Source organism: Aedes aegypti, chromosome 2 (genome assembly GCF_002204515.2).
Source record: "Aedes aegypti strain LVP_AGWG chromosome 2, AaegL5.0 Primary Assembly, whole genome shotgun sequence".
Lineage (NCBI taxonomy): Eukaryota > Metazoa > Arthropoda > Insecta > Diptera > Culicidae > Aedes > Aedes aegypti.
This window is the reverse complement of record NC_035108.1, coordinates 165,684,874-165,709,678: the sequence shown is the minus strand read 5'-3', so window position 1 is coordinate 165,709,678 and position 24,805 is coordinate 165,684,874. Positions and strand designations below refer to the sequence as shown.

The 24,805-nt window shown below is 39.5% G+C and overlaps 2 protein-coding genes across 2 annotated transcripts; one reads left to right on the top strand and one right to left on the bottom strand.

Annotated features, from left to right (window-relative positions):
* Window positions 1–1,152: 1,152 nt before the first annotated feature.
* On the bottom strand, window positions 1,153–6,308 carry LOC5572288 (RING finger protein 113A). Its single transcript, XM_001653924.2, has 3 exons — window positions 6,079–6,308; window positions 5,291–6,008; window positions 1,153–1,360 (listed from the first exon to the last, which is right to left on the bottom strand). The coding sequence occupies exons 1-3, from the start codon at window positions 6,146–6,148 to the stop codon at window positions 1,195–1,197; spliced, it is 954 nt and encodes a 317-aa protein (XP_001653974.1). The 5' UTR covers window positions 6,149–6,308; the 3' UTR covers window positions 1,153–1,194.
* Window positions 6,309–15,076: 8,768 nt separating this feature from the next.
* LOC5572289 (iduronate 2-sulfatase) lies at window positions 15,077–17,227 on the top strand. Its single transcript, XM_001653925.2, has 3 exons — window positions 15,077–15,350; window positions 15,415–16,615; window positions 16,675–17,227. The coding sequence occupies exons 1-3, from the start codon at window positions 15,138–15,140 to the stop codon at window positions 16,815–16,817; spliced, it is 1,557 nt and encodes a 518-aa protein (XP_001653975.2). The 5' UTR covers window positions 15,077–15,137; the 3' UTR covers window positions 16,818–17,227.
* Window positions 17,228–24,805: the final 7,578 nt, after the last annotated feature.

Genomic DNA, 24,805 nt, shown 5'->3' with positions numbered 1-24,805 from the left:
ACCTATGCACGGGTCCATTATCTGACGTTTTAGCGGTGCCGTGTTATTTATGGGACCATAGCAACCAGTGAATTCAGCACCGCTCAAACGTCAAATTAGTGAACTCGTGCATCGGTCCATTGAATGAATGTTCTGTTGCGCTGCTTGGATGAGATTCACACAGCCAGTATGAACGCCGATTGCTGGCTTGCTTTGATCGGGTATTCGTTTTCTATAGATTTGGCTTCTGTTGAATGGGTTTAGCAAAAAGAAATATTAGTAGTAGAACGCTAGTGGCGCTGTTGTCACAAAACTTATTTTAATTGTTATTACCTTAAATTATGGTTTTTCATTGTTTGTTCAATACCATCTCGTTGTTTTGGTTTTCAAAATTATTTTGACACTTTGAGGCCCGGTACTCACGCTGTCAGTTCGTGGCAAACTAGATGTTGGTAACACGAATAGCAGCGACACTAGCATTCTTAGGTTAATGATTCTACTGTTTAGCAGCAAATTGGTCACGTTGATGAGATGCGTGAACAGATGAAGATTTCGTAATCGAACACACACCAACATATTTGTTAAAAGCTTTTTGGAAACGTTTTACAGCGCTTCGAACATCTTATGTCAGTGTGACTATTGTCGACAGCTATTGTCCCCAAGGAACTGCAAGATTATCAGCCGCATTTTGAGGTGTATTCATTTTAATTGATGACATCTCTCGCGAAATTGTTTGTCTAGTCTCGGAAAGCGGACAGTACAAAAAACCATTTTTTCAGGTCGAGTCCAGTACACGACTCTGAAGACGGCCTTACAGTTGAGGTCGAAATACGCGTATCTGTCAAAGAATACAAACTCTAGTGGAATTAAATGGTATAGTACTAACTTCGGTTTTTCATTTACTTAATCATATTAATTTTTTCATTGGTGTGTTTTGATAGAAAAATACAATGAATTTGGCGTTTCAATTTTGATTGCCGATAATAATCGAATGACTCCCAAGCTGTAAATTACCCTATATTTGAAAAAAAAATCTCTGGAAGGATTTTAGGTGGAGATTATCGCGCCCAGCCCTGCCCCCATCTGGATACATCCACGATTACAGATTGTTTGTAAGTCCATAGTAGCACTTATTATTGATTGAAATTGAACCGCAGAATACAAACAACTAACGAAACTTTTACTATGTATTTTATTTCAGAAGATCACCGTCAATTAATCGCTATCAGAATCATTTTCATCGATTTCTCTTGTTTTCAAGCGTGCTATCAAGTCCTTTGCCGGATTGAATACGCCATTCGTCTGCACACCGCAAATCGCACATCGGGTAGATTTCTTATAGTTGGCCAGAGCGCACTTTTCACAGAAGTAATGTTTGCACCTGCAATGGAGAATTAGAAAATTTGTAGAAATATGTCATTTAACCCAACAGGTTGTACAGCCACCTACGATTTGTACAGTAGTTAATGCTATGATATGCTACATATCATTTAACCCAACATGTAGGTAACTGGTAGGTATCCACCGAGCATGACATTTGCAGCTACTTTGAAAAGCTTGCTAATAGACTTCTTACGAATCAACAAACAAAGTGGGAGATTTTATTAAAACAAAAAATCGGGAACATTTTCAATACCTTGTATGTGAGGTAAAATAAGTCAAGTATTTTTTATTGATAACAAAACATCAAACAAGCAAAACGACTTAGCGAACCTCCTAAAAATTCGTCACGGCTCCCTAGGGGTCCACTGGTTGGGAAGCCTTAAAAAATCGAACATTGTACGAACGTGAATTAGGCACTCACAAGCTTTTTTTTATTCTTTTCGTAAGTTTAGGAAATTTTTTGTCATGATTTTTAAATTAAGCTAGTAAATGTACTGAAGCAAAAGAGATCCAAGGTTTTGTTCCGTAAGAGTCAGAAGAAGTCTTAGGTTGTCGCACAGACAGGGGTAGTCGGGGCGCTTTGGCCAAATGCGTGAACTGAGCTTCCCTTGAAAACTGAATTAATTCTTAATATTTCATCTGAAATAACATGCAACCGCAAAGCTGACAAGGAAATGAAGCAACAGTCAGTGTTCTAAACAAGAAAAGAAATAAATGCCTATATTGCTCTGAATGGCTCTTTCAAATTCCATCATTTAAAAATGATGATAGGTATTTGAGGTTAGAATGTTTTTAATAAAGAATAATAAACATTCTTCAACATTTCAAATTCCACTAGCTTCTCAACAAAAATATTCCCAGGAGTCAATAGAGGCCCGAAAGCCCTGTCCCAATTTTAGTACCAAACGCTTAAATTTAGGCCAGAAACACATATGTTCTCAATATTTAAATGCATTTCGTTGGTTTACGGTCAAAAAACATTTTTTCCTGATTAATGAGACTTTGTCACACCCCTTGGTTTATACATAAATTTCGGGTGTATTTTGTTTTCCCTGTCTTTGAAACTTGAGCCCCTGTCGACTAAATGAACGTCAAACAAGGTCAAAAGTGTCAAGGTTCAATTTTTTTGTATGGTATTCAGTTGGAGCTGCCTGACAGCTTAACTTGTCAAAGCTGAACCCTTGGTCTGGCTTTTGCCAAGTTTCCCCTCTACCAGGACTAATACTCAGACGGACTAGGCTATGGTGCCCACATGAACACTGTTTATTAGTAGTAGTTCTAGTTGATTTCGTGTTTGTTGTTAAAAGTATTTATTGGTCATTACGTTCATATATGGGGCGGTCCATTAATTACGTAAGACAAATTTCTGGGTTTTTCGACCCACCCCCTCCCCGCATGGTAAGATTTTTTGTATGAAAATCAAAAATAAATTGTATGGCGCGTAAGAAATCTCAGACCCCCCCTCCCCCCATAAACCCTTACGTAATTAATGGACAGCCCCTATCCTTAAAGAAAAAAATCACTTTCCTTGTCTATTCAACAATTTCTCGAAACTAGCAAGTTACCTAAGGCTTCTATTACAGTCTCCTACGAGATTCACTTTTCGGTGGCAAATGTAATGCTTCACAACGCCTACTTTTTACTTATAAATTTTGCGATAATGAAGCTGGAATTAGATTGTTTATACCATTGTAACAAAACAGGTATTCCATGTTATGGCAATGTGAAAACCATATTAAAATAAGATTGTCGCCACTTATTTCTACTCAGTGAATCTACTAGTCATTTTCCTAAGAGTTCCTATGTATTCCCTACGTCGTATATGATAACAATGTGTCTAGCTAACTAATAGTAAGAGTGGCTACGGATCAATCTGGTTAGCAATCGTCGCCAATAGTATTAATGTCCACTTCGAATAGATTAATTAATTGAAATGGGCATCAATTCCATCAACGACGCAGGATGTCCGTTGGATCACATCCGAGATATCATTAAAGCCATTTGGCATAAAGTCGTTTGGCATAATGGTCATTTAGCATAATTTAGCATTTAGACGTTTGGCATAAAAGAAAAGAAATTATAAATTTACAGTGCTGTTCTGAATAATAGCAGCGCATGTCGATTTTCATACAAAATGCTCAACTTTGACATGCTGTAGTTTTGTTCCCTTTCAAGCAATCGAGTTGAAATTTTCTCCACAGAACTAAAAATATGCCCAATTTTGTAAACACAAAATTTCAAAATTTTCTAAGCCCCTACCGGAAAGTGAGATACTAGGTGAAATTGTTCGAAAAAATAGCAGTTTTAAAATTTTGAATTTCGGCTTGACATTATAGTTTTAAATTGTATATCACTTACCATTCGAACAATCTCCTCCTACTTATCAAACCTACACCTAAACCGAAAATGTTTAAAATATTTGTAGAAGAAAAATTTTAAAATGAAAAACTGCTATTTTTTCGAAAAATTTCATCTAGTGTCTCACTTTTCGGCAGGGACTCAGAAAAAACTGAAATTTTGTAGTTACAAAATTGATCATATTTGTAGTTCTGTGAAGAAAATTTCAGCTCGATTGCTTGAAAGGGAACAAAACTACAGCATGTCAAAGTTGAGCATTTTGTATGAAAATTGACATGCGCTGCTATTATTCAGAACAGCACTGTAAATAGTGCTACTTAAAAGATGATCTGGTGATCAAAAGAAGGAAAAATCGTCGACGAAAATGTTAGTAGTCTTAAGGCGAAGTAGGCCGTCAATGAAATTTGTACGTGTCGTTGATGATTGTTGCTAATTCATCTCACGATTTCGGATCAAAGAAAATCAGTTGGTTTTGCACTGACACAGCTGAATAAAAATCAGCATACTTTATGCATGTTAGCACGTACAATGATACTTTTTCAAGATAATATAAACTATCAAGACTGAGTTTTATCACTTCGAAATTGCATACAGCAAAGTCATCATTGCTGCTGGAACGAATGACGGGCTACTTAGCCTTAACGCCAACGTAGAAAAGAAGGCAAAATTGTCAATGAAAATGTTAGTAGTTACAATGCAAACCACTAGTTTAACAACTTAATGAGAAAGAACAGCCTATGACCGAAAGAAGGGGAAATCATATATGAGAATGTTAGCAATGGTAACGCCAAAAACATAGCAACTTAGTTTTCAATGGTTATGCCAAATGTCCATTATGCCAAATGACTATTATGCCAAACGACCGTTATGCCAAATTATTTTATGCCAAACGGCTTTATGCCAAATGACTTTATGCCAAATGGCGTTCCCCCATCCTTTGTTTTCCATCATATGGGCTAATGGATTATGCCCTCCCATCGCGGCAAGGTCGTATAACCAAGGGGAGGGAAGATCAAAAGTGTCAAGTTTCGAATTTGAACCCATTTTTTAATTAAAGTTCAAATATGATATAGCTGTTAGTTGCCAAAATAGTAACAAGTATGTTTTTATCAATTGGGTCCTAAAACCCCAATTCAAGATTTCATTAGAAATTGTCAGCTCCGGACGCTCTTAATTGAATATTTTAAGAGAATTGCTAATGGACTTCTCTGCTATATTCTGTTGTGGGGAGAATTTTTCAAAAGCTTCGCCAGGAAATCTTCGGAACTGCGACAAAAATCTATCGAAAATTTGGAAACCTAATGAAAGATTCACAAGACTTCCGCGAATACTAAAAAAATAGTTTTGCCAAATTTCCAATTAGCTTAATAATATAATATACGTACAAAATTGTTCAAAATTGTCAAAATTTTCATATTTTGACATGTAGAATCTAACAAAAATAGTCCGGTTTAAAACCCCATGTAACACCAACGTGACCTTCCCTGGTTAGAATCTTGTATGGCAAAATATATGATTATTGAAGTTCAGAGAATGCAAAGTTTTAAGTCAAACACACATCTACACTTACTTCGTAACAATGGGGTCCACAAAACTTTCCCTGCAGATGTAACACTTAAAAGGCAGCTCTTCATCATCGGAATGAATCTCATATTTAGTGTCATCTCCATCTGAATCGTCGCCCGCATATGTGCCACCGGTCGTGGATGCCTCCTGTTCCAATTGCCAACCATGTTTATAGTCACTTCGATCGTGCAGAAATTTACAGCTGTCTCCAAAGCCACAATAGCCCGTTTCCTTATAGTCCTTACAGATATCCGGTTGGTAATCCCATCGGACCGTGGACCTAATGTTTGAGGGTGCTCGGATTGGGCCTTTGCGTACCATTCCGGAAGCAGCATTTCCCAACGCACTATCCTTCTTCTTGTAGAACTGCGTGTAGTTGGCCATTCCACGGTAGACTTTGTCGTCCTCTTTGCCTTCCAGTTCCTTGTTGATCTCGATACTTTTCTCGTAGATCGCTTGGGCATCGTGGCTCTTTTCGGTTTCAATCTCCAATTCTGCGGTCGCTCCCTGGTCATTGGGTCCAGCAGGTGCAGCACTTCGTTTTGATTTGTAGCTGACGCCGACTGCTGACCGGTCGTCTTCCTCGCTGCCGGAATCACTGTTGGAAGCATGATCGGCGGCTTTGCGCTGGTGCTTTATCGATGATGTACTCTGTACATTTGGATTGGCCTTCTTTCTTTTATCCTGATTAATGACAACGGCCGATTCTGGCTCATCTTCGTCTGCGGGAAATGTATGAAATTTAGTGGATTTCGTTTTATGGAATGTAAACAAGAATAATTGAAATCTTACCCGACTCAGAAGATTGCTTGCGCTTCCTAGCGAATTTATTCTTCACATTACGTTTTATAAACGTTGACATTATTGTAAAAAATCGTACAATAAACCTTGTTGAATGATTTAGGTATTTAGTATTTAGGTATTTAAACACAGTAGAATTTGGTAGAATATTTGGGAATCACAATGTGCGTTTATGAATGAGTTATGAATGTTTTGGTTTTGAGAAGAATATCAATGTTACCCACTTCATTGTACCCACCAGTGCACTTATAAAATAATTCACACATCCAACGTAAAAGATTGCCTTTAATTCGATTCTACGGATTCGACCGGTCGACAGTGATTCAAATTCATATTCGTACAGCGTAGGTATTTATTAATCAAGGACTGTTCATTTCATAAAGTGGACACCTTGTACAATTTGGTGTATCATATTATTTTATTAATGAAATCGCAATCGGTTTTCTGTAGGGTAAACAGGTATAATACGCCCCCCCTAACGAAAAATTGCTCTATTGCAGTGGAAAATGGATTACTTCTATTGTTATTGGTGTCAAAGTGTTGTTTACATAGTTGGTCATGCTCTGCATGCAACTTTCTCTTGCCAGGTAACTTCTAAAAAGAGTACAAGACGTTTTCTGTAAACGGTCCAAATCTTGACGTTTCAAAACAAACCGGGCAATATGCCCCTCCCGTAGAAAAAGTTCCGCAGCGCTGTAGAAATGTTTTCAAGGAGAATTCCACCACTTGCTAAGCTTAAAAGGGTCTATTGGCAGTCTTCTTCCGGTAAAAGTTTTTGTAATAAGTACAATAGTAAAGGATGGGCTTCATTTACAACGAGGCTTCCCTATCGGACCCAAAATTTTACGCCAAAAAGCTGATTTTCGATATTTTCGGTATTTCTATTTCTATTCAAAGATCTTATATGTGCAACATCAGTTTTTCGCGAATATTCACGGTGTGTAATCATATTTACGTGTCAAATAAGCCTTAATCCCTAGAAAATGAAGTGGGGCGTATTGCCCGGTTGGGGCGCATTATACCAATTTATCCTACATCGTTCGACTAGTACTACACGAGGTTGGGTAAATAAAATAGTCAACAAAGTATTTAAAGTACTATATAAATAAGCTTAAAAGATAAGAACGATCGATTTTCAAGGTTATCAAAATAAATGTATATTAGAGCACAGCACAGCACAGTCTGTGATTAGAGAGGATAATTAAATAACTCAGCAATCCTATCTTTATTTTCAAAATATGGTGTGCAGTGCTGGGAATGGTAATAGTAGTAGGCTTGATTTTCGAGAAAGTCACGTGGCTCTCTGACTACAGTAGTTCAAAAACGTTGAAGTAGCCTATGTTGGGTGCATGAATTTTCTAAATCGTTAGTGTCATTGAAGGCTCTAAATGCGGGAAATGCAGCGGGAGGTAGAACATTTTTGTACAGTAATTTTGGGTTGCCCTTAGCAACGGGTGTTTTGCAATTTTCAAGGCTTTTTGCCTATAATAGCGATGGACGTGAGTTTCACTGGCTTCGCTGACTGTGATTGGCTTTGTTTGGCTACTGTAGGGTGAATTTCAGATTTTTTTTTCCAACCCTGATGGTGTGTACTTCAATGAATAAAGAATCATCATTAACAAGCCTCTTAAAAATTTCATGTTTGCTCTAGGGGTCATGCACAAATTATGTTACGCTCCAAGGGGGTGGGGGGTCAAGCCAAGCGTGACAAGCCTTACAAAATTTTCGAAGTACTCATCCAAAAAAAACGTGACAAAGGGGGGGGGGCGTGTCTGAAAAAAATCGAAATTTAGCGTAACATAATTTGTGTAGGGGAAGGGGTGGTAAAATGAACACCTTAAGGAAATTATCTTGATTCTAATAGAAAAACGACAAATTTGTATAGTTCTATCGCACAACATCAAAAATAGGGATGTAATCTATAGCAGCCACATGGATTCAGACTAAAATAGCTTAATTTTCACAATATTTTATTGCTATCAAAAAGCGATGCAAATGTTCATTTTACCTGCACTATGTGGGTAAAATGAACAGCGGTTGGTGGTAAAACGACCACCATGCAAAAAACGTGAGCAAAACAAATATTTCCGAATATTTTCATTGGCACACCGAAAATACATCCATTAATGATTGTAACCCATTCAAGAAGAATTCTAAAGGTATCAGATTTGACATCATATCATAACGATATTCATCTTACTGAAAAACCTCAAGTCGTCCGAGCTAAAACTTACGTCAGTTCTAATTTTCAAACGTGGTTTTCTAAAATCTTAGTTTTTGTTGATATTTTCACTTCAATTGACCTACGTATCAACTCGAATACTCAGATTTATGCTCTAAATTGGCCGTGTGTGATTAATATTCATCGAAATTTGTTTTTTCTCGGTAAAAGGCACGGTGTTCATTTTGCCACCCCTGTTCATTTTACCACCACTTCCCCTACCATTCCCTACACGGGAAATTCTGTGGTAATAATTACTATTGTAGTTGACTACGCCCATTCTTGAAACTACCATGGAATTTTAGACCAATTTACTATGTTTACGGTACACCCCACCATATAACTGGTACATTTGACAGAAATAATTTACAACAATCTGATTTCGACTACAAACATGGTAAAATCAAGCGCATTTCTGGTCTGCTGAAAATTGCCGGTGCGAGCGCTTAAGTTAACCCCCTAAAAAAGTAGTTCTTACCGCACAATTTTTTTGCGTGTAGCAATAAATCATATAATACCGTTTAAACCTATTTTCGAAGGAAAACGATCTCAAATTATCAGAGTTTTTTTACTTCCTGAGATGTTTTAAAAATAGTGAGATTTTTCAATTGAACAACCAGAATGTGTAAAATTTATAAATTTGGTGCTCGTTTTTACAGATATAGTTTCTTTAGTATACAGCCTTTTACTCGCTCTTTATTTTACTTGCTTACTGGATGTACAAAAATGGCATTACAGCAAATTTAACCATTAAGGGGGCAGGATCCGTCATTGATTTCAGAATTTTCAAAAGCAGTTTTTTGTTCAAAATAAAGAAAATTTGAAGGAAAATGTGTTCATTGTATTCTATTATCCAACCGAAACACAGTGAACACATTTTCATCGAATAACTTTTAGTTCTGCACAGAAAAACTGCTTTTGAAATTTCGATGATGACGATGATTACGGAGCGTTGAATGTTAAGGCTGATTTGCTGCTGAAAATAAAAGTAATCGCCTATCTCAGTACGTGAAAAATACACTCCAGTGCAAAATTTTGGTTTCACCCCCTAAAAAACATACAAAAGTATTCTGTTCACATCTCTGTGATTACACATCCAATTGAAACTCTTTATGGCGCATTTGAAAAGCAATGAGTTATTCTTACTATGTAGGTATTTTTTTATAAACATTGTTTAAATTTTGTATATAGTGTGTCCCAGAAAGTATGGGCACGACTTTGATAATAAAAATCATAGTACTTTGCCAAACAATCAAATATTTTTAAATTTTTGTTTTTTTTTTTTTATATAGGCTGTTTCAACCAGTATCTGCAATAAATTTATTTAATTAAATAATCGTTTACATTGAAAATTTTGATTTTAGAAAATCAATTCTTATCTGGTCAGCACAGACCTTGCATTTTGTTTTTGTTGAAAAATAACTAGTAAAATATGTTTTTATCAAAATCTTTCGCCGCGGTGAGTTCAAATAGATTTTAATAAGGATGTTTTATATAAATTTTTGTTTGAAATTTCATTTGGCTTTGTTAGAGAACACTTGAAAAAAAAAATAAATTCGAAAAATCTCGTATTTTTCTCTCCGCATAAGACAACATTACGAAGTTATAACTCTTCAGGTATTTTAAATAGTAATAAAAATAATAAATTTTAGATTTACGAAAGGTTAATCCCTTTTCTCTTGGATAAACAACTTTAATTTTGGATTTATTCATGTTTTTACTAAATACAGTGGGATTCCGTTTTTGGCAACAAAGTTAAAATTTTCAGTTGCCAAAAACGGAACCGTGTCAAAATCGGAACCCATTTTTTAATTTAATTTTTAAATTATTGCTTTTAAAAACATTATGGGAATGTTATTACAGCATCCTAATGGAATCATATAACATCCAGACTTCGGAACAGTCCACTTCGAAGCAGATTCCTATAGTATTGGACTATGCTATGAATCTATATCCCCGTAATGTTAATTGTGACAAACGTTCTACATAATTTTAATCGCTAAAATAGGTTCAATGATTTTTATAAGCTTAACGCACACAATTTTTATTTGTGACCCATGTGAAATCAATAATCGCATAAGTGACCTTCATTCAATAATTGGATATTTCATTAAAACTGTGTAAGGATGCAAAAAAAAATATATTACTTTATTCCTTACGACTTTGTTAGAAAAAACATGCTCTGGATATTACAAAACTGTTACAATGCTCTTTGATTTAATGAACGTTAAACATAAGTTTAAATTTGAGCCCCAAGCGAAAAATTTGAAAAAAAAATCGGTGGGTTAATAATAGCTCCTATAATTTATCTTTTTGACAAAGTAAAGCATCTCAACGAATAATTGACTGCAGTCAGAAGGGCAAGCAAAAACAACTACAACATGATCCATGAATGCCACTCGTTATTTCGTAGAATACGAAAATAAGCTTATGATCATTTTTATTTAAAATGAGCATTAGTTGTGATTTAGAAGTTGTGCACGATATATGTTATAAACCTACGGAAATTTAGAGGACTCTGAAGCATATTGCTAGGAATTCACAGGATCCCACCTATGATTCCCAGGATCATGCTTAGTATTCCGATAGGATTTGACATCTTAAGATTCCACTGCAATATTGCTGGAAATTTTCAAGTCTCCTATGAAAATCTTCAAAAGTGTATTATTTTTAGACTACCACTAATACTATCCAAATTTCACTTGAGGGCCTTTAAAAATTCCCAATTTTTTTTCTTTGGAAACTGTAAAAAGTTTATCACGAATCGCCAGATTTTGGATAGAATTCCCAATAACCAATTACACATTCTCAGGATCTCGTTAGAAACTTCCAGTGTCCACTAAGAATTTCCAGACATCCTCCAAAATCCGTCAAAATGTCTGAGATGCACCGTAAAACCATGAATCCCCTGAGGATTATCCAGAGTACAGTTAGGAAACTCATAGTCCCAGCTAGTAAGGAACATTTGGTTATTTTAAGGGACCCGTAGCTTTGATTACAAATTTTGTATAGAATGTTGAATCGTCTAAAAAAACGTCTTGCAGAATCGCTTAAACAATAAATTGCGTTAGTGAACTACATTGTCATTAACAACGCAATTTACGCAATATTCAATTTGTTAAAATTTAAGATACGCGAATTTTTGCTTTATTTGTTTTCATTACTGCGGTGTATTTTTACACACGCTACACGCAAAAAAAAATGCGGTAAAAAGTAACATTTTAGAGGATAAATTTAAGTGCTCGCATCGGCAATTTTCAGCGGACCAGAAATGCGCTTGATTTCACCATGTCTGTAGTTGAAACCAGATGGATGAAAATGAGATCAAATGTACCAGTAATGTGGTGGGGTATACCTTAAACATTTTGTTCCATGAAATTCCATGATAGTTTAGTACATTTTTAGTACATATTTTATTCCCGTGTAAACATCGAACTAAAAAAGTGTGACAAAATTGATTGAAACTCTGTGTGAGCCATACGCTTTTTGTTGCTCTTGTGTCAGTGCTAGTGCTTTGTTCAAACTAGCAGTTTCTAATTCTGAAGAAAAGTGGTTATTATTAAGTGTATTACCTTCTGGCAGACTCAAGTGGGCTGGTTATACAGTATAAATGCCTTAAAGAAGAGTTTGGTCTCTACTTGAAATACTGGTAGAGATTAATGAATTCATGAAACGTTGCGAATGCATGCCAATGAGCATTCCGAAGAAAATGAGCACGTACGTGAGCCCGTAGCAGATGATGGAATTTGGGAATATTGTCAACGATGGAGCTCAGGAACGTAGTCGGTGTGTAGTTGACTGTAGCGCTGTTTAAATAAATTGAGCAAAAGACACGATAATACTTACAAAAAATTTACATATTTTATTGGTATTCAAATATGTTGCCAAAAACGGATCCATTTTGTTGCCAAAATCGGGGGGTGCCAAAAACGGAGCATGCCAAAAATGGAGCATGCCAAAAACGGAATCCCACTGTATAAGGATTTGTTTTTGACTATTTTCAAATTGACCATGGCTGGAATCGAATTTTTAGTTTTTAACTTAGGTCTAAGTTTAAAATTTCAATTTGAGTAAGTGATAGTCTTATCAATTATCATATCGTCGCTGATAAATATATTTTTCAGATTTTTATTATACGCGCTTTCTGACATAGATCAAACAAAGTCGCTCAAAAATAACAGCGATGAGCCTTGGTACAAAAATAAGCAGCTGAGTCATAAAGAGGTGCGAAGCCTGAATCGTCTGATGGCCGGACACAGCTTCGCAAACCAGGGTGGGTGTACGGCTGTCAACTACAAACAAAGCTCGCCTAACAATCATCTCACACGCGGGCCGGCCCAAACAGCATCATCTCTCACGCGGGCCGACCCAAACAGCTCAGGTCGAAAACGCGGGCCATACCAGGCAGCAAATGCGGCAAATGCTGATGCTTTTCAACACTCAAACAGCGGAGTTCTGGAGGAACTTAATGAGGATGGAATTACTCATTTTTTTTGAGGAATTCTTCGAAAAGTTCATAAAATATTTCATGGAATAGTGCCTGAAACAAGCAATTCAGAGCAATTTCTAAAAGTAATCGTGGTTGATTTTTTTTATAGAATACATATGAAAAATCGAAACTATGGAATAAACCTTTGCGGAAGAACTTAGGATATGTGATAAATCTCATAGAAGTAATAACTGAAAAAATCGCTGAATGAATCAGTGGAAAAACATTTGGAAGAAATCCTGGGATAATCACTTTATTTTTTCAGAGTGATCTATGTGAAAACTACTGGAGGTAAAAATGCTGCAAAGCTTTACGATTTTCTTGACAAAATTTGTGATGGAATTCATTTGAGCATCCCTTGAAAAATTGCTGATAGCATCCCTCGAGAAGTTTATAAAGGTATTCCAGAAATTATCACTAGAATACCTGAATACCTGAAGCATTCCTGGAAATTTCCTTCAGAACTTGTAGAATAGTCGAAAAACATTTCTGTGAACAAAGTTAGAATGTTTTCAACCAAGTTTTGTATGCTCATGAACAACACCCAACTGTAAATGGCAACTGTATTTGCCTTTCTCAACTTTTTAATCTTAAGTTAGGATTAGAGTTAGTGAAGGAGTTAAAATAAGGATGCAATTATCTGTACATGTTTTGTGTTGGAAAAATATAAATCGTTTAAAAAATTTAGGACCGAACAATCGAAAATATCCAGTAACTTCTTGACAGCGGCGCAGCTGAAAATTTTTATGATTGAAAAGATTTTCTGTCACAAAAAGGACATATTCTACCTTGTATTACTGATTCAAAAAAATTTCCCTGATTATGGCCGAAATTCCCTGAGAATTCCAGGTTGAATAAAATTCCCTGATAGTTCCAGCACGTTCCAGGTTTTCCAGGTTTTTCCGGGTAGTAGACACCCTGTAGAAGGCAGCCTAAACTGTTCCTCTATGTGAATACTGATACTCGATACCCCGCTAACTCCATGATCCCTTCAATATCGAGTTATATAGAGTTGACTGTATTAATGATTTCTAATCATGCCTTGAAGTGGTATATTTATTGAGCTCTATATTATTATTAAATGAATTTTTCATAATTTTCTTCAAGAATGTCCCTCATGTTCTCCCAAAATTTCATTCAGACACACTGAAAAAAGGGACGTATGAGGGATATACGATTTCCCTATGAAATGATGACGTAAGGAGCATTTTGTTTTCAATTCGAGAATACCATAAATACCCTCAACAGACTTATGAAATAACAAGCAAAATTTAAAGAGACATAATTTCATGAAAACTCTTCAATGTAATCAAACGTATTGGTCATTTATTCTAATAATACAATCCAATGGTACTAGTTTTTTGTAACAATTTCGTATAGAAAAAGAATGAATTACGAAATTTGATTTTGTTAAGATGAAGATGCAGTGAAGCCACAGCTCGAAATGGAATGGAAAATCAATGGATCTCTAATGGAAATGACAAGAATTAAATGCGAACATCGTACGTTTTGTGTCTCATGAGAACCTTACGAAGGAGAAAAAACTAGTCAAGAAATCAAGTCACAATCGTTTTCACATGAATTTTTTTCGTAGCTTTTGCTTCAATGTATTTTTCACTAGTTCATTAAGTGATTTTCTTTTACGGACTTCCTAAGTAATTCCTCCAAAAATTGCGTTCAAATTATCTGAAGAATTAAACCTACATTTTTTCTAGGATAACCCCAGAAATTACTCGAGAGATTCCAATAGGAATTCTTTCTATTGGATGCTCTGGCATGAACATTGGCATTGTGGATTTTATTTATTATCTTCTAGAGTAGCAACTAGATAAATCAGTTGAAGCGATGGTCCCTGGGAAAATTTTCGCAGTAATGGATGTGGAAACTACTGGAGGTAGTAGCGTTGGAGTCCTTAAGGATTTCCTAGAGCAAATTCTGAAGAAATTCAATTAATATTTAATCATTTAAAATTTGCTACGAGTACTCCAATGAGCGTCCCACATGAAACTATAGTTTTAATCGAAATTAGTGAATAACATTAAAGAAGATTTCAAAATTGATGTAGAGTACGCAATTATGATAATTAAATTCACTTATTAAACAATATGATGTTATTTGTGTAAAGTTAATGCAAGTTCAGTATCGACTCTGGTGGTGAAGTCAGAACTGTGGTGAAGTCAAAATTTATGACCATGCCTTCATAGTAAATATTCTTGATTCTATACACCTACATACGTATACGTAATTCTCAACCATCTGTTGAATAGAACTTTGACAAGGGTTGTAGATGTATCGTTGGTAAAGTGTACGTTTCGATCAGTTGTGCTCGCAGAGCGTAAAATGGAAAGTCTCAAAATATGTCTGGCTCTGATTTTGGTGCTGGTCAGCGTTCCTTTCAGATCTGGGCAAATAATAAATAGGCCTAATGTATTGCTACTAGTTTTGGACGATTTTCGACCGGCTATTAAATCATTTGGTGATACCAAAGCGATAACACCAAACATCGATAGGATAGTTAACAATGGATATTATTTCACCAACGCTTTTGCACAGGTAAGTTTTAATTAGATTAGTTTGAGGAAAAACTTTTGAAAAATGATTCCATTTCGCATTGCAGCAATCGATATGTGCACCGAGTAGAAACTCATTTCTCACCGGCCGTAGACCGGATACTACAAAACTGTATGACTTCTACAGCTATTGGAGAGAATCTGCAGGCAATTTCACAACGCTACCTCAATATTTTAAGCAAAACGGTTACCTAACTAAATCGATTGGAAAGGTATTCCATCCTGGAGTATCCTCGAATTTCACTGATGATTATCCCTTAAGTTGGACCGATGAACCTTACCATCCTTCAACAGCGGAATACATGAATGAACCAACTTGTATCGATATGGCAACCGGAAATATGACGAATGATTTACTGTGTCCTGTCGTACTACCACTACAGCCAGAAGGAACTCTTCCTGATATACAGAGTACCGAAGAAGCTAAAAACTTTTTGAAATCTCATCGAAACTACAGTTCACCATACTTTCTTGCTGTAGGATATTATAAGCCCCATATTCCTTTCAAAATACCGATGGAATATTTGAAGCTACATGAAAACACTAATTTTAGAACTCTGGATTTGGACTATCCGCCATATGGACTACCGACAGTAGCATGGAACTCTTACTTAGATATCAGGAGTCGGGATGACATGATGGCTTTGAACATAAGCTATCCATTTGGCCCGATTCCAGAGCTGGTCAAATTAAAAATACGTCAACACTACTATGCTGCGGTAACTTACATTGATACCTTGATCGGAGAACTGTTGAAGGATGTTAACTTCGAAAACACTATAATCGTTATAACATCAGATCACGGATGGGCACTCGGTGAACATGCCGAGTGGTCAAAATATAGCAATTACGACGTTGCTTTGAATGTGCCTCTCGTCGTATACAATCCACTTGTGAAACTGAGATCCGAGAATAAAATCGAAACGGTAGTTGAACTGCTAGACCTATTTCCCACTTTGGTGGACTTAGCTGGACTACCACCGATTCCAACTTGTAAGACCAATCGGATAGTTGAGGAAACATGCGTGGAAGGAAAGTCCTTGCAACCATTGATTTATGGTGATCCGTGCGACAGTTTATTGGAAGAAGCTTTCAGCCAATACCCAAGACCAGGAACCTACCCGTCCATTCATCCGAATAGTGATAAGCCAAAGCTTTACCAAATCGAAATTATGGGCTACAGTTTACGCACCAAGCAGTACCGTTATACCGCGTGGATTGGATTCGATCCGAACAATTTTACTCGAGGTAAGATGTTACCTTCGGAGGCAGAAGAACAATTTATTTTTATAATTTTACACTTTTAGATTGGAGCGAAATCTATGGTGAAGAATTGTACGATCATACCATTGATCCCAAGGAAAATATGAATATTGTCAACCGATCACATTTGGCCCCGGTAGTTGAATGGTTAAGACTACGACTGCAGGAGAAATTTTGTGGAATATGAATTAATCGTCCGTTGATGTTCCTATACACTGAAGGTGCTTTTTCTGTCAATGCTTAGGTATTGCTGTACACATAGGGCTGGTAGCGCCTGAATGTCTAAAAAACGGAAACTTAAGAGAACACATTTTTGAAATAAAAGCCACATGATTGAAAAGAGAAAAATCAGGAATCAAAATGAAACTACTCAGAGTACCAAAAAACTAGAGCTATCAGGAACCAGCGAATACGAAAGAAGTAATTGTATGAGATTCAGCCAGACTTGTATCAGAGAGCACTTTCAAGAATTTCATTGAGGATAACATTATGTTAGATTGTTAGGTATTACTTTATTTATGTTGTCATGATTTTTTTTCTAATTTTTTATTCATTAGAAATAAATTGAGGCACTTGCCCGAAATTTCTTCTGATTTATTCAGTGAATCTTTCACGGATTTCTTTCCAAACTCATCCGATATTTTCGTTTGAAATATTAAAAAAAAATCGACCGGAATTTGTTTTGAGGATGTTGCTAGAAACTACTTCAGATTCTTGCGAGTATTTCTCAGATCTCATGACATGTATTCAACTGATCTTCCATCTCATTATCTAACCGAAAACTCCTCTTAGAATACCTCTTGAGATTTCTGGACTTTCTTAAGGCAATGAGTTCCAAAGCTTTTAATTTATTTATCCAAGAATTCATACAGTGATTTCCCCGTTGGTTTTTAGACGTTCCTTCAAGAATTTCATTAAGGACTTTTCAAGAAATACACCAGTTATTTCTCCAGCAATTCTTAAAAGAATTTCCACAGAGATCCTTACAGAAAATGTATTGCGAATTTTTTCTAGTTTTATTTTATTAGTTTATTAGATTTTTCCATCAATTCATCCAGTACCCATCACGATTTTTTTTAGGATTGCAGGGCTGGTAGCGACCAGGCAATGAAGTAATAGAGATATTAGTGACTAAAATCGCCAAAAAAGTGACCAAATAGTGACTAAAATTGACTTCACAACTATCAGGATTTCAGATCACATTAACCCAAAAATGTGAAGAAGCAGGACTATGTACTTCCATAGATGTTAGACTGTAATAGTTCGGCATTATTCTTACCTCACGACAGCATCATCTACAAAGATCAGGGGCGACTCGTAACCTCACTTGAAAATTCGTGCATACATCTTTTATCTACGATCATTTACTTTACTGACAGGAAATAGGAAATCACCCTGTAATTTTTGGGAGCCTTCCTTGCCCGAGTGGGTGGAGTCCGCGGTTACAGAGCAAAGCCATGCTGAAGGTGTTTGAGCTCGATTCCCGGTCGGTCCAGGATCTTTTCGTAATGGAAATTTCCTTGACTTCTCTGGGCATGGAGTATCATCGTACCTGCCACACGATATACTTACTTAGGGTAGGTGTACCAGTTATGGCCATAGTGGTTCCCTATTTCGCCATACATAATAACTTTAATTTCTTCACATTTTGAATAGTTTTATGTGTTTAAGCAATAAGATAAAGCGTAAATCTTGATGTTAAAACATTCAAAAACATTAAAAATATGAAAGTTATCGAAATTTCACATATGGCCAAATAGGGAACCACTATAGCCATAACTGGTACACTTTCCCTATACTTATTTGGCTTTACATCAATTATCTTGATAAAGCCTCCCCAACAATAATTCGCCAATTCACTCGGTTCATGGCCGCTTCTCTCCATCCTCGACTGTGACCTACGCTCTCCAGGTCCTGGTGCACCTGGTCAATCCACCTAGCTCGCTGCGCCCCACGCCTTCTTGTTCCGACCGGATTCGTAGCGAACACCATCTTTACAGGGTTGTTGTCCGGCATTCTTGCAACATGTCCTGTCCAGCGTATCCTTCCAGCTTTAGCTACCTTCACGATACTGGGTTCGCCGTAGAGTTGAGCGAGCTCGTGGTTCATCCTTCGCCGCCACACGCCGTTCTCCTGTACGCCGCCGAAGATCGTCCTTAGCACTCGGTGTTCGAAAACCCCAAGAGCTTGCAAGTCCTCCTCGAGCAAAGTCCACGCCTCATGCCCGTAGAGGACTACCGCTCTTATGAGCGTTTTGTACATCGTACATTTGGTGCGGGGGTGAATCTTTCTTGACCGCAGTTTCTTCTGGAGCCCATAGTAAGCACGAAACAAATTGTCCGGAATCGTGCCTCGACTGTTAAGTCCGGCTCTCCGTATAACACCTTCAAGCGCAATATTGAACAACAGGCACGAAAGTCCATCGCCCTGTCGTAGTCCCCGCCGAGACTCGAACGAACTGGAGTGTTCGCCCGAGATCTTCACGCAGTTTTGCACACCGTTCATCGTTGCTCTGATCAATCTTGTGAGCTTCCCGGTAAAGCTGTTATCGTCCATGATTTTCCATAGCTCTACGCGGTCGATACTATCGTATGCCGCCTTGAAATCGATGAACAAATAGTGCGTAGGGACCTGGTACTCACGGCATTTCTGGAGGATTTGCCGCACGGAAAAGATCTGGTCCGTTGTCGAGCGGCCGTCGATGAAACCTGCTTGATAACTTCCCACGAACTCGTTTGCTATAGGTGATAGACGACGGAAGAGAATCTGGGATAGCACTTTGTAGGTGGCGTTTAGGATGGTGATTGCACGATAATTTTCACACTCCAGTTTGTCGCCTTTTTTGTAGATAGGGCTTATAACGCCTTGCTTCCACTCCTCCGGTAGTTGTTCCGTTTCCCAAATTCTGACTATCAGCCGATGCAGGCAAGCGGCCAACCTGTCCGGGCCCATCTTGATGAGTTCGGCTCCGATACCATCCTTGCCAGCGGCCTTGTTGTTCTTGAGCTGTTGAATGGCATCCTTAACCTTAGTTTGATACTGGGGTCATTATGACCCAAAAACGAATTTCAACCGGCAATATCTCTGTTGTTATCAAACGGATCTTTCTGAAATTTCCTGACTTTTAATATTTTGTGGAAACGAAGCGCAAGACCAAAAAAATTTTTTCTTAAGGTGATTCTAAGATGGCGCCACAAAAAAACAACTTAATAAGATACTGGGGTCATTATGACCCAGAAATGTATACCCCTATAAATCAGCGAAATATCAACCGAATAATTAAATTTATGCCGCATTCGAAAGATATACTCCTCAAGATTCTGATCAGTACCTGGAATACCGGTTCCGGTTCCAGTGGCCACCGGGAATCGGCTACGAAGGGGACCATGTTGGCCACGTGGAATTTCAGTACACCCAGTCCAGAAATCTGCAGTCATCACCAAATTGTATGAGATGCAGGCCATATAGGAACGTACTGCCTTCAGCAAACTTGCTTCAGGGACCAAGAACTTCCACATGGGATACAATTTAGTTCAGAACTCGACCACCGCGTGGCGCTAGCGTCGACATGAACTTCCGGTAGGGGCTAATTATGCGATAACTCAAGATTGCGAGTACATAGAAGGTTGCTGTCTTCGGCAAAGTTGCTCAGGAGGATAAGGGCTTCCACATAGGATACAATTCAGTTCAGAACTCGACCACCGCGTGGCGCTAGCGTCGACATGAACTTGCGGTAGGGGCTAATTATGCGATAACTCGAGATTGGGAGCATATAGAAGAATGCTGTCTTCGGCGAAGTTGCTCAGGAGGACAAGGGCTTCCACATAAGGTACAATTTAGTTCAGAACTCGACCACCGCGTGGCGCTAGCATCGATATGAACTTCCGGTATGGACTAATTATGCGATAACTCGAGATTGCGAGCACATAGAAGGTTGCTGTCTTCGGCAAAGTTGCTCAGGAGGATAAGGACTTCCACATAGAATACAATTCAGTTCAGAACTCGACCACCGCGTGGCGCTAGCGTCGACATGAACTTCCGGTAGGGGCTACTTATGCGATAACTCGAGATTGCGAGCACATAGGAGGTTGCTGTCTTCGGCAAAGTTGCTCAGGAGGATTAGGACTTCCACATAGGATACAATTCAGTTCAGAACTCGACCATCGCGTGGCGCTAGCGTCGATATGAACTTCCGCTAGGGGCTAATTATGCGATAACTCGAGATTGCGAGCACATAGGAGGTTGCTGTCTTCGGCAAAGTTGGTCAGGAGGACAAGGGCTTCCACATAAGGTACAATTTAGTTCAGAACTCGACCACCTCGTGGCGCTAGCGTCGACATGAACTTCCGGTAGGGGCTAATTATGCGATAACTCGAGATTGCGAGCACATAGGAGGTTGCTGTCTTCGGCAAAGTTGCTCAGGAGGATAAGGACTTCCACATAGAATACAATTCAGTTCAGAACTCGACCACCGCGTGGCGCTAGCGTCGATATGAACTTCCGGTAGGGGCTACTTATGCGATAACTCGAGATTGCGAGCACATAGGAGGTTGCTGTCTTCGGCAAAGTTGCTCAGGAGGATAAGGACTTCCACATAGGATACAATTCAGTTCAGAACCCGACCATCGCGTGGCGCTAGCGTCGACATGAACTTCCGGTAGGGGCTAATTATGCGATAACTCGAGATTGCGAGCACATAGGAGGTTGCTGTCTTCGGCAAAGTTGGTCAGGAGGACAAGGGCTTCCACATAAGGTACAATTTAGTTCAGAACTCGACCACCTCGTGGCGCTAGCGTCGACATGAACTTCCGGTAGGGGCTAATTATGCGATAACTCGAGATTGCGAGCACATAGGAGGTTGCTGTCTTCGGCAAAGTTGCTCAGGAGGATAAGGACTTCCACATAGGATACAATTCAGTTCAGAACCCGACCATCGCGTGGCGCTAGCGTCGATATGAACTTCCGCAAGGGGCTAATTATGCGATAACTCGAGATTGCGAGCACATAGGAGGTTGCTGTCTTCGGCAAAGTTGCTCAGGAGGATAAGGACTTCCACATAGGATACAATTCAGTTCAGAACCCGACCACCGCGTGGCGCTAGCGTCGACATGAACTTCCGGTAGGGGCTAATTATGCGATAACTCGAGATTGGGAGCATATAGTAGAATGCTGTTTTCGGCAAAGTTGCTCAGGAGGATAAGGACTTCCACATAGGATACAATTCAGTTCAGAACCCGACCATCGCGTGGCGCTAGCGTCGATATGAACTTCCGCAAGGGGCTAATTATGCGATAACTCGAGATTGCGAGCACATAGGAGGTTGCTGTCTTCGGCAAAGTTGCTCAGGAGGATAAGGACTTCCACATAGGATACAATTCAGTTCAGAACCCGACCACCGCGTGGCGCTAGCGTCGATATGAACTTCCGGTATGGACTAATTATGCGATAACTCGAGATTGGGAGCATATAGTAGAATGCTGTTTTCGGCAAAGTTGCTCAGGAGGATAAGGACTTCCACATAGGATACAATTCAGTTCAGAACTCGACCACCGCGTGGCGCTAGCGTCGATATGAACTTCCGGTAGGGGCTACTTATGCGATAACTCGAGATTGCGAGCACATAGGAGGTTGCTGTCTTCGGCAAAGTTGCTCAGGAGGATTAGGACTTCCACATAGGATACAATTCAGTTCAGAACCCGACCACCGCGTGGCGCTAGCGTCGATATGAACTTCCGGTATGGACTAATTATGCGATAACTCGAGATTGGGAGCATATAGTAGAATGCTGTCTTCGGCAAAGTTGCTCAGGAGGATAAGGACTTCCACATAGGATACAATTCAGTTCAGAACTCGACCACCGCGTGGCGCTAGCGTCGATATGAACTTCCGGTAGGGGCTACTTATGCGATAACTCGAGATTGCGAGCACATAGGAGGTTGCTGTCTTCGGCAAAGTTGCTCAGGAGGATTAGGACTTCCACATAGGATACAATTCAGTTCAGAACTCGACCATCGCGTGGCGCTAGCGTCGATATGAACTTCCGCTAGGGGCTAATTATGCGATAACTCGAGATTGCGAGCACATAGGAGGTTGCTGTCTTCGGCAAAGTTGCTCAGGAGGATTAGGACTTCCACATAGGATACAATTCAGTTCAGAACCCGACCACCGCGTGGCGCTAGCGTCGATATGAACTTCCGGTATGGATAATTATGCGATAACTCGAGATTGGGAGCATATAGTAGAATGCTGTCTTCGGCAAAGTTGCTCAGGAGGATAAGGACTTCCACATAGGATACAATTCAGTTCAGAACTCGACCACCGCGTGGCGCTAGCGTCGATATGAACTTCCGGTAGGGGCTACTTATGCGATAACTCGAGATTGCGAGCACATAGGAGGTTGCTGTCTTCGGCAAAGTTGCTCAGGAGGATTAGGACTTCCACATAGGATACAATTCAGTTCAGAACTCGACCATCGCGTGGCGCTAGCGTCGATATGAACTTCCGCTAGGGGCTAATTATGCGATAACTCGAGATTGCGAGCACATAGGAGGTTGCTGTCTTCGGCAAAGTTGGTCAGGAGGACAAGGGCTTCCACATAAGGTACAATTTAGTTCAGAACTCGACCACCTCGTGGCGCTAGCGTCGACATGAACTTCCGGTAGGGGCTAATTATGCGATAACTCGAGATTGCGAGCACATAGGAGGTTGCTGTCTTCGGCAAAGTTGCTCAGGAGGATAAGGACTTCCACATAGAATACAATTCAGTTCAGAACTCGACCACCGCGTGGCGCTAGCGTCGATATGAACTTCCGGTAGGGGCTACTTATGCGATAACTCGAGATTGCGAGCACATAGGAGGTTGCTGTCTTCGGCAAAGTTGCTCAGGAGGATAAGGACTTCCACATAGGATACAATTCAGTTCAGAACCCGACCATCGCGTGGCGCTAGCGTCGACATGAACTTCCGGTAGGGGCTAATTATGCGATAACTCGAGATTGCGAGCACATAGGAGGTTGCTGTCTTCGGCAAAGTTGGTCAGGAGGACAAGGGCTTCCACATAAGGTACAATTTAGTTCAGAACTCGACCACCTCGTGGCGCTAGCGTCGACATGAACTTCCGGTAGGGGCTAATTATGCGATAACTCGAGATTGCGAGCACATAGGAGGTTGCTGTCTTCGGCAAAGTTGCTCAGGAGGATAAGGACTTCCACATAGGATACAATTCAGTTCAGAACCCGACCATCGCGTGGCGCTAGCGTCGATATGAACTTCCGCAAGGGGCTAATTATGCGATAACTCGAGATTGCGAGCACATAGGAGGTTGCTGTCTTCGGCAAAGTTGCTCAGGAGGATAAGGACTTCCACATAGGATACAATTCAGTTCAGAACCCGACCACCGCGTGGCGCTAGCGTCGACATGAACTTCCGGTAGGGGCTAATTATGCGATAACTCGAGATTGCGAGCACATAGGAGGTTGCTGTCTTCGGCAAAGTTGGTCAGGAGGACAAGGGCTTCCACATAAGGTACAATTTAGTTCAGAACTCGACCACCTCGTGGCGCTAGCGTCGACATGAACTTCCGGTAGGGGCTAATTATGCGATAACTCGAGATTGCGAGCACATAGGAGGTTGCTGTCTTCGGCAAAGTTGCTCAGGAGGATAAGGACTTCCACATAGGATACAATTCAGTTCAGAACCCGACCATCGCGTGGCGCTAGCGTCGATATGAACTTCCGCAAGGGGCTAATTATGCGATAACTCGAGATTGCGAGCACATAGGAGGTTGCTGTCTTCGGCAAAGTTGCTCAGGAGGATTAGGACTTCCACATAGGATACAATTCAGTTCAGAACCCGACCACCGCGTGGCGCTAGCGTCGATATGAACTTCCGGTATGGACTAATTATGCGATAACTCGAGATTGGGAGCATATAGTAGAATGCTGTCTTCGGCAAAGTTGCTCAGGAGGATAAGGACTTCCACATAGGATACAATTCAGTTCAGAACTCGACCACCGCGTGGCGCTAGCGTCGATATGAACTTCCGGTAGGGGCTACTTATGCGATAACTCGAGATTGCGAGCACATAGGAGGTTGCTGTCTTCGGCAAAGTTGCTCAGGAGGATTAGGACTTCCACATAGGATACAATTCAGTTCAGAACTCGACCATCGCGTGGC